The sequence below is a fragment of the Bison bison genome, unplaced genomic scaffold (assembly GCF_000754665.1).
Source record: "Bison bison bison isolate TAMUID 2011002044 unplaced genomic scaffold, Bison_UMD1.0 scf7180017864177, whole genome shotgun sequence".
In the NCBI taxonomy this organism is placed as follows: domain Eukaryota; kingdom Metazoa; phylum Chordata; class Mammalia; order Artiodactyla; family Bovidae; genus Bison; species Bison bison.
The window spans coordinates 702,669-712,595 of record NW_011494749.1 but is presented as its reverse complement, the minus strand read 5'-3'; the positions used below and the strand labels follow the sequence as shown (position 1 = coordinate 712,595).

The following is a 9,927-nucleotide window of genomic DNA, read 5'->3' as shown; positions in this document are numbered from 1 at the left end:
CATACAGCCACATTTATGGAGAAAATCTAGGAAGTGATGAGAATGTAGTACTTGCTCCCATTATATTCAGTAGAGACCCTTAAAAAGTGCAAGTAATACTTTAAAAAGGTTTTTCATAGCTTTATATCTTATTTTTTATTTCTAACTTCTATTTTTGCCTTATTTTCACCAACCAAAATTGTACCTTTAAAATGAAAAATTATCTAGTGTTGTTACAGGCAATAGTAGAGTTAAGTGACCTTGAGCAAATATGGTACTGTCAGATTTTGACCTAGGATGATTAATGTAGAAATGAAACTATATTGTATCATGTTAGTCACTCAGTCGTGCCCAACTGTTTTGCAACTGTATGGACTATAGCCCTTCAGGCTCCTCTGTCCAAGGGATTTCCCAGGCAAGAATACTAGAGTGAGTTGTCATTTCCTTCTGCAGGGGGTCTTCCCAACCCAGGAATCAAACCTGGGTTTCCTGCTTTGCAGGCAGATTCTTTACCAGCTGAGCCACCAGGGAAGCCCACATGGAATACTTAAATTATAGACTTGTTTCATAATTAAACTTCAAATGAAGTTTAGATTTAAATAATTGTATTTTTATATGATTACAAATTCCATAATCACACAATCATGACAAATAGATTTATATGTTGTATGTTACAGTGTTTAGAAAAAAATAAAACTAATTTTCTTTCTAAAAATTCTTTTAAAATATCCTCTATTTTCTCTTTTTTGGGTTTCCAATTAGGTGGAGATTGGAGATTTTGAAAGACCTTTTTCCACTCCAGCAGGTCACGTTACTAATCAGTGCAAAGCGAATCAAACTCTAAAACAAGTCATAGAGAAATTTTATCCTAAAAGGTATAGAGATGACTCTTCTGAAGAACAGCTAAGGTAAAGAACTATTTACAGGGCAGATGTGCACTAGTTTTTCAGTGATATTTTTCTGTACAAATTTTAAAGATGAAAAAAATTATATGTAACGATTTGCTCAAGATTTTTAAAATACTGTTGAATACAAAGAGGTTATAATTGTTTTTATTTGAGATGTGTCTGGAAACTTTAATAGCTAGATTTAAACTTTTTCAATATGAAAAAAATCTGCCTTAAGATCTTTTTATTTAATCTTATTCATTCTTCTCCAAATTAATGTTGCTAATAAATAAAAGGAAAAAATTGGCTAATAGGTTTAATTTTATGAAATGTTTACCAAAATTTTTTTACCTCTTAGGGTATTCCATTATAAACAAATTGGAATAAAAATAAAGTATCTTCTTACACAAAGTTTTTTAATAAAAATTTTTAATTCTACTCTATTAATTCAGAGTTTTGATTTTTGAAAACTATTTATAAAGAAAAGGCATAGATTCAAAAATAGAGGCAAATCCAATTCACCATGACATTTTTTAAAATAGAAACATTTGTGATTAGTCTGTTGTCTCTGTAGAATAAGTAGTTGCCTTCATGATTTAAGAGGTTTCCCCTGTACCCAGCATCTCTCTGAGCCAGGAGTGGTAGCACCTAAATTCCACCATTGCGGATTCATTCTTCAGTCTCCAATTCTTGTACTTCTTTAAAAGTGAAAGTAATTCCCATGAGATTCTAGGCTAATTATGCAAAGGTTTGATGTTAGCTTATCAGATTTTAAATTTTTACCTGAAGGGAGTGGGGAGCAGGGAACCCAGGTCATACCGAGAGCACTAACAAATAGGGGGATTTGGTGAAAGGAATGCTCCACGAAGGACAAGGGGTGGACAGTGGTAAGATGGGCACCACCAAACCACAGCTTGCCCTGGGTAGGTCTCCCAGTGGTGTCTAGGATTGGCTCAAGGAGAGCGTTATCTTGGGAGGATGATACACTGTTTGTGTTTTTGTTCTTTTCTTTTTTTTTTTTTTTTAGGCAGCTTTGCCAGCGACTGTCAACCAGGTGGATGGCCCTCCGAGGACACAGTGCTGCTGATTGTGTGCGAATCTATTTGACAGTAGCCAGGAAGTGGCCATTCTTTGGTGCCAAGCTGTTTCTTGCAAAAGTAAGAAATGGTAGGGGGAGGCTATCCAGTTTAGTAGAATATAAAGTGATAACCGTAACCCCAGGTTTAGTATATTCAACTTTTTAAAAGAAAATAAGGGAATTTCTAACAATATAAGGAAAACCATGAAAGGACACTGAGGAGAGAGCAGGAGAGCCATCGGCGTCTCTGTCTTTTCCCTTCTGCTCCAGTTTACCCTGCCAAAATCATTTCTTACACTCAGAAGGCTTAATCAGTAGACTGAAGACAGCCCCTTAGCTCTGCTTTCTTCCCTTTATTCCTTCATCCATCCACTCATTTACTCTTGCACTCATTTGTATTATTTAGTAATTATGAATTTTGTTTGCCAAACAAAGAGAGCTGAGCTCTAGGGATACAGAAGCCCATAGTTTCAGATAAGTTATTCTCACACTTTCAGGAACTCGCAACCAGTGTTGCAATAGGTCTGGAAACCACTAATGGTTAGGAGTGACATGACACTGAGGAAGGAGAGACAAACCCTGCTAGGGCTTAGATTAAGTGGCCTATCCAAATACACGTTAATAAATAACAGATTTGGGTCTCGAACCCAAATTCAAGACCCCAATTTGGGTCTGCTAATTCACTATTCTTTCCATTATACCACACTGTCTACTCCTCAAGTGAGATTTTTAATAAGATGTTGTTGCTGTTGTTGTTAGAAATGTCGTACTGCATTTAGACTAAAACATTTCTGTAACTTTGTTTAGCATCTATTATATAGTATATTTTCATCTCTTCATAGCCCATAACCCCATCGTCCCTTGGAAGTACATTCATGTGGCTGGCTGTACATGAGGATGGTTTAAGCATCTTAGAATACAACTCCATGGTAAGATTAAATCCTTAAGTTTTGCATTGAGTCAACTATTTCCATTGCTCAGTTCAGTTCAGTTCAGTCGCTCAGTCCTGTCTGACTCTTTGCGACCCCATGAATCGCAGCACGCCAGGCCTCCCTGTCCATCACCAACTCCCGGGGTTCACTCAGACTCACATCCATGCTCAGTTATCCATAAACAGAAGGTAATGATACCTTAATCTTATTTTTCTTATACACAGAAAAATATCCTTCCTAATACTATATCATGAAGTCATTTTATGAATACAACCATGATTACAATTTCATTTTTTAAAACAAGATTAGACAGGCTATGTATTGTGTATGAGAAAAATATTAAGATACCATGACTAAATTGCAGTCACGGTTGTATTTGTAAAAAGATCACTCATTTATAGAGTTCAGAAGGTGGCTTCCTGTGCAAAATAACATTAAGATAACATATCTCTTGAAGATAACATTAAGGTATAACATTAAGATACCTCTTGAAGATAACATTAAGGTAGAAACTTTAGTTAGCAGAATTTTAAGTTCAGTTTCACTAAAGTTTCTGTGAAAATTTTTTTTACTTTCCCAAAATATCACTTACCCATTCACTTGTACATATACAGTATCTTTAGAGTTATTACATGATTAACTATAAAGTCAAACTGTGATTTCTATTTATTCATTTATCTGAAATTCACTTTATTTTCTATCGTATTTTATATATATCAGATTACTTTTAAAAAAATCTTTTTTAACCTGGTGGACAGGGATCGCTCAGTTCACCTGGTAGATGTCATGGGCTCTCCTACTTGTGGCTATAGTCAGAATCACTGAGAATTTCTTGGAAATGAGACTATCCTTTAGTGTTTTAGTTACTGTTTCTCCTTATAACTGTTGAAAACTCTTTCGAAGGCATTTATATTTCTTGAGTGGGCTTCCCCATGGTTCAGCGGTAAAGAATTTGCCTACAGTGCAGGAACCACAGGAGACATCTGTTCGATCTCTGGGTCGAGAAGATCCCCTAGAAGAGGGCATTGGCAACCTGCTCCAGTGTTCTTGCCTGGAGGGTCCCATGGATAGAGGAGCCTGGTAGGCTACAGTCCATAGGGTTACAAAGAGTTGGACATGACTGAAGCGACTTAGCACGGTATGGCATGTTTCTTGAATGCCTTTTAGTTCTTGAATAAATAATCTGAAGACAGATTATAAAACCAGTGACTTAAAGTCAACAAAAATTATACACCAGTATTGAGTTCCTTTGGCCAAGTAAACCAGTTTGTTGATTCTGAGAGATGGATGTACAGACCAGGAGATTGACACTGCTGGCCTGCAGCAGAGAAGGTGTCCAGTACTGGGATGATCTGCTCCAGGTCTTGCAAGCTAATCATTAAATACACAGATTCCTTTCCTTTTAGGCTGTACATCTTTGAATTATATTTTAAAAATTGTTTTAGTAACACATTGGGAAAAAGTATTTGCTGCATGTATGACAAAGGGTTGTTATCCTTTAGGAACTGTTTTTCCAGATAGTAAAGAAATGACGAACACAGCAATAGACAAATGGGCCAAGGCAGTTCACAGAAAAAATACTAATATTCAGTAAATGTACTTTTAAATGTTAATCTCACCATCAAGTAAATTCAGTTTAATACAGTGAGATTCTACTTGTCACCAATCAGACTGGCAGAGCTTCAAACAAATGATGGTATCCTGTGTTATCAAAACCGCAAAATGCTGGAAATGTAAATGGGTATAATGTTTCTGAGTTTCGAAAGGTTTACTTTTTTGAGATAGCAATTTTACCTGTTGAGGTTTATAACCATAGAAATAATTATTCTATGTGTATTTTGAAATATGTCCCAAAATATTCACTGGAATAAGATAGTAACAAAAAAATTTTAATATTCTTCAATAGATTAGTTAAATAATGTCTGTGTCTATAAAATCTAAACAAATGTCTATAAAATCATTTAAAATGATTTTATACAATAGCAAGTATGTTCGTGTCATGGAAAGATGTTCATAACATGCTGTTAAGTTAAAAGAAGCAGAAAGTTAAAAAAGAAATAGTGTGCTTGATACTGGTTATGTTTACATATATCAAGATCTGTCTATCAGGGTGAACTATATGGATTTGCCAATATTTGACCATTTTTTACCTTAAAAAACCATCAGGTTCATATGATTCAACCAGATAGGTAGGTAGGCAGGTAGATAGACAGACAGATAGAAATCTTTAAGGACAAATACAGTGTAAATGCTACGTAAATAGTTACTGGTACACAGCAAATTCAAGTTTTGCTTTTTGAAACTGTATGGAATTACAGATATTTTCCATCTACAGTTTTCCATCTGTATCAGCATCTTAATGGAGATACATATTATTAGTCATCTCTCATCTTTCTTTGAAAATAGTGTATAACATATGTACTTTTTTCTTCTCTTTGAAGAGGTTAATAGTCAGCTATGTATACAAGAGTCTAATGACCTTTGGAGGTTATCAAGATGATTTTATGGTAGTCATTAACAATGCACATTCAAAGGACAAACCAACAGAGAAATTGATTTTTGCTATGGCAAAACCCAAGGTAAGTAGAAGCCTTTATGCTAACTTTTTAATGCTAGTTTTTCTCACACTAAAATATTTATTGTGCAAAGACTTAAGTTCTTGATGGGAAAACAAACTGCTTATAATCATACAATCTTAGGTCCAGTCTTACATCTTCTCCCTAAGCCTTGGTTTCCTCATCTAAAAAATGGTATAATGTTCCTTTTTTTTTTTTTCTGAATTAAGAATTAAGTGAGGCAATCATGAAGTGTTTAGCCCAGACTTTCCTGGTAGTCCAGTAGTTGGGAGTCTGCCTGCCAATGCAGGGGACATTGGTTCAGTCCCTGGTCTGGGAAGATTCCACATGCTGTGGGGCAGCTCAGCCTGTGCTCCATGACTACTGAGCTAGAGCCCGTGCTCCGCAAAAAGAGAAGCCATGGCAACGAGAAGCCCACGAACCCCACCCAGAGATTAGCCCTCACTTGCCCCTGCTAGACAAAACCCACACAGCAATAAAGATCCAGCACAGCCAAAAATTAATTAACTAATTAATTTTAAAACATAAAATGTTTAGCTCAGTGCCTGGTATACAGAAAGATCAAAATAAGTGGTCCTGGCATACGTTGTTATCGTCAGGTATTTTATATGCATTATCTTATTTACTTGGAATAATTCACTTAATGGACTCATTAGTGAGAAGAGTGAGGTTTTAAAATTAAGACATTGTTTCTTTACAATTTTAACAAGCTATGTAGTTTTAATGTCTCTAAGTAAAAGCAATAAATAAAAGGGCTGCATTCTAACATGTGATTCCAATTTTAGGGAAAAGAATGAGAAACTAATTTTTCTAAAACTTTGTCTTAAAATTATCAACTAAAAGAGACTACTTTTTTTAGAATCTGAAGCTTTAAAAAATGGCATGTATGTTTCTTAATTAAATCTATACTTAAGTGAAGGCAGATAGTAAGTGCGGAAGATCATGGCACACTTCAGTTTAAATAAAAAGTTAAAAAAAAAAAAGAAGTAAAAGCTAAAATAAATAAATAAAAAGTTAATATACTACACTGAATTTCTTATTCATGTATCCACAAGTGTGGCTTTAAGATAACTGACAGAATTGTACTGTTGTCACATTTTCTAATATTGCCACTAAATTTGACTTTTTTTCTTAAGTACCACTTTCTAAAAAAAAAAAAAAAAAAAGTACCACTTTCTGCTGGTTTAAGTAACAGAAAAATAGATGGTGCTGAACATGTAAGTACAGTTGACTCTTGAACAACACAGGTATGAACTGCACAAGTCCACTTATACATAGATTGTTTTTCAGTTGTAAATACTACATTACTACACGATCCGTGGTTAGTTGAATCCATGGATGTGGAACTATGGATACAGAGGAATCGTGGCCACAGAAGGGTGCTGCAGAGTTACACACAGATTTCTGACTGCGGGGGTCGCACAGAGTCAGACACGACTGAAGTGACTTAGCAGCAGCGGCGGCAGAGTATCAGGGTGCCTAAGCCCTGTGTTGTTCAAGGATCAGCTGTACTCCACTGTTTGATCTGGTTGAAAGAGAACTCTGGTGGCCTGGGCACTTGCAGATGGAGGCCACTCATGGCCAACCCTTCACTCTCTTTGGAAAATGATGAGAACTTCTCAAGAGGATAACAATTCCACTTTTCTTGTTTTAGATTCTTGAAATCACGCTTTTGATCGCCAGCTACATAAACAACTTCCACCAGCAAAAGGCAGTTCACCACCTCTCTGCTCCAGCGCTGCTCTCAGCTCAGACCCAGGGTTGCCAAGCCAGGGTGATGGGAAGCCAGCCCCTTCTGGCAAACAGCAGACCAACCAAAGGCCCCACTTTGCTCTGAGGCTCAGGGGCCTAAACATCTCCCCCTGTCTTCTAAGCAGTGGCTGCATCAGCTCCAAATAAGTTCATTTACATCCTGGCAGCATGACACCCACACAGTAGTAGTCCATTCTTTAAAAATAATGGGAGTTACTCTCTTCCATTTGATTCATAAATATTCAAATAAATGCTTGTAATAAAACTTAAACACACACACACATAAAACCTAAACAAATTTTCCCACATGCTGATTTCCTTTTAGCTTAACTGGGTTAGAATTTGCCTTTTTTTTCCATCACCTTTCCCATCAGACACATCAAGGCTTTTTTTCTCTTAGAAAAAATATTCTAGCAATCTTTAGAAAGGGAGATTCAAGGGAGTTTTGCCAAACTCTCATTTGGCAAACCAGTTGATTATTTGGACATGCTTACTGCCAAAAAATTATGTACTATAATTAAATGTGCTTTTAATTAATGATACGGTATTTAGAAAGAAGTAGAGTATCCAATTTAAGAAACAGCTGCTGGGTGGTGTTGAAGGGTAAGTTTTTAGTTCTGTGAATCGCTGTGTGAAAAAGCAGGCGCTGAATCCCAGGGACGGCGGAGCCTAGTGGGCTGCCCTCTATGGGGTTGCACAGAGTCGGACACGACTGAAGCGACTTAGCAGCAGCAGCAGCAGGTAACCAGAACCTCCAGTGTGGTTTTAGAAAGTATACCCTGTCACCTTTTCAGATCACTGGAGTGTAAAACTTAAAATGAAACATTGATTCCTGACATTCCTTGGCTATCTACATAACCCAAGTTCACTGGAATATTGCCCACATTTCATTCCATTGGTGCTGGGTCATCTTGACCTTGCTTTGTTAAATAATGATATCTTTGAAAACAAAGAAATTTTAAAGCTTTGCTTCACACAGTCTTTTAAATTATAGTTTGAAAGTAAATACCCCAAAATATTTTTTTTTTAATAAAAGAGAAAGTAACTCTTCTTCAAAGGAGATAAATTTTAGTTGAGTATAGAAACCTATTGCTTTACTAGGTTACATAAATGGTCAGTACATTCGTTTGTGTCAAAATAAAGTACTTATTATTATTCATGATGAAAATGAAACTGTGATAAGACATGAAAATTATATTGTAAAAATGTTTAATTGAAATAATAATCATGAGTATACTTAATTTTATTTATGTGTAGAATATTTTTTATTTATATTTTGGACATATATTTATCACTTTGTGTATGGTATTTTTTTAACCAGTTGGGGGAAAAAAGTTAGCTGCTGAATTAATCTGTTGGCGAGCCTTCTTGTTTTCTTTTTTGCTGCTTTCTCCCTGTGGCAATGTACTGTTCTCACACTAAGCCTTTTAAAAACGTTCCATCCTACGTTAGTATCCTTAGAAAGATCAGAGCCAAGAAATACACTGATCAAGTAAGATTGCGCTTTACCGATAATGACAAAGGTCGAAACCACCCATAGAAATACATGGCCATTTACTAGTTCTCCTAATCTTTTGAGCCACAGCCACTCACTGTGTAAGCAAATTAATTTTTGAGAATAAACTGGTTACCAGTTTGGGATGACTCTCAGGCACCTTTTGGCTGGGATACGGTAGAGTTTCTGAGTTCCCAGAAAACCATTTAATAATCATTAGTCGGTGAGCCAGAGGCTTGGCAGAGCTGTTACATATGTATGAGGACTTTATTCTCAGGCAGTAGTTAGTTCATCATGTGGTAAGCTCCCCCCTAAAATCTTCTAATTTAAATGAATAGTGAAGGCTCAGCTTAAATGGTAGTACCGTAGACTTGGCATTTAGTTTTGATAGAGCAGAGATAAAATATTTTGATGGAAAGAAATCAATTTTCTGTAACTGATGATGTGAAAATTTTATTTTCTGGGAAATTACTTTTATATAGCCATTTAAAAATTCAAAGTGTTATTATGATTGGTTACAAGAGAATAATGTTACATGTTTAATTGTAATATTTGTCTCCTATCATTTTCCTCCCTTTCAATCATAATAAATGATTTACAAAACCCATTTCAAGCATTATCTTTTGAATAATCTTCAAGAAATACCTAATGTTTTCATTGTCAAAGCTGAAGTGTACTACTAGTGAAAATGGTAGTTATTACCTCCTTCTGCACTCATGCTTTGTCTTCTGTGTTGCTTTGCTTTATCCATATAAAAAGAAGCTGTTTGGACAAATTGTAATTATCATATATATATATGTGCTTATTGACATATATACAATATGTATAAATCATGATCTCCCATGATTTCATAATAAGTTCCTTATAGGTAAGTTGATTGAACTGTGTCTAAAATTTTATTTTAAATGTTCTAGATTTGTGTCTGTGTGTGTCCTTGAAGTCACATACCACCATAGCTTAGAAATGAATTTAACTCTCAATGTACAAGAAAATTTACAAATCTTGGCTTGAAAAAAGTGTTTGTTAGTGGTTATTTGGACATTTTTTTCCACAGAAAAAAATACATGGTAGTCAGGTTCCTGGAACAATACTTGTAGCCCGTAATTGTACTGAAGTATAATCCTGAAGAATTAGCCACCACGGATAATCATATTTTTCTAGAAAAAGGCTTTAAGTGTTCTGGGATGCCAAGAACACATTTCACCCACCCCGCTGCCACCCCCAGCTG

At 35.6% G+C, this 9,927-nt stretch overlaps 1 protein-coding gene across 1 annotated transcript in view; it reads left to right on the top strand.

The window, feature by feature from the left end:
* Nucleotides 1-9,306, top strand: part of PLEKHH2 (pleckstrin homology domain containing, family H (with MyTH4 domain) member 2) — a 107,013-nt gene extending 97,707 nt beyond the window's left edge. The window contains exons 25-29 of the mRNA XM_010842318.1: nucleotides 742-887; nucleotides 1,894-2,023; nucleotides 2,787-2,873; nucleotides 5,318-5,455; nucleotides 7,107-9,306. Of these exons, the coding sequence (XP_010840620.1) occupies nucleotides 742-887; nucleotides 1,894-2,023; nucleotides 2,787-2,873; nucleotides 5,318-5,455; nucleotides 7,107-7,289 (684 nt within the window). The 3' untranslated portion in view covers nucleotides 7,290-9,306. The remainder of the gene's footprint in view (nucleotides 1-741; nucleotides 888-1,893; nucleotides 2,024-2,786; nucleotides 2,874-5,317; nucleotides 5,456-7,106) is intronic.
* Nucleotides 9,307-9,927: the final 621 nt, after the last annotated feature.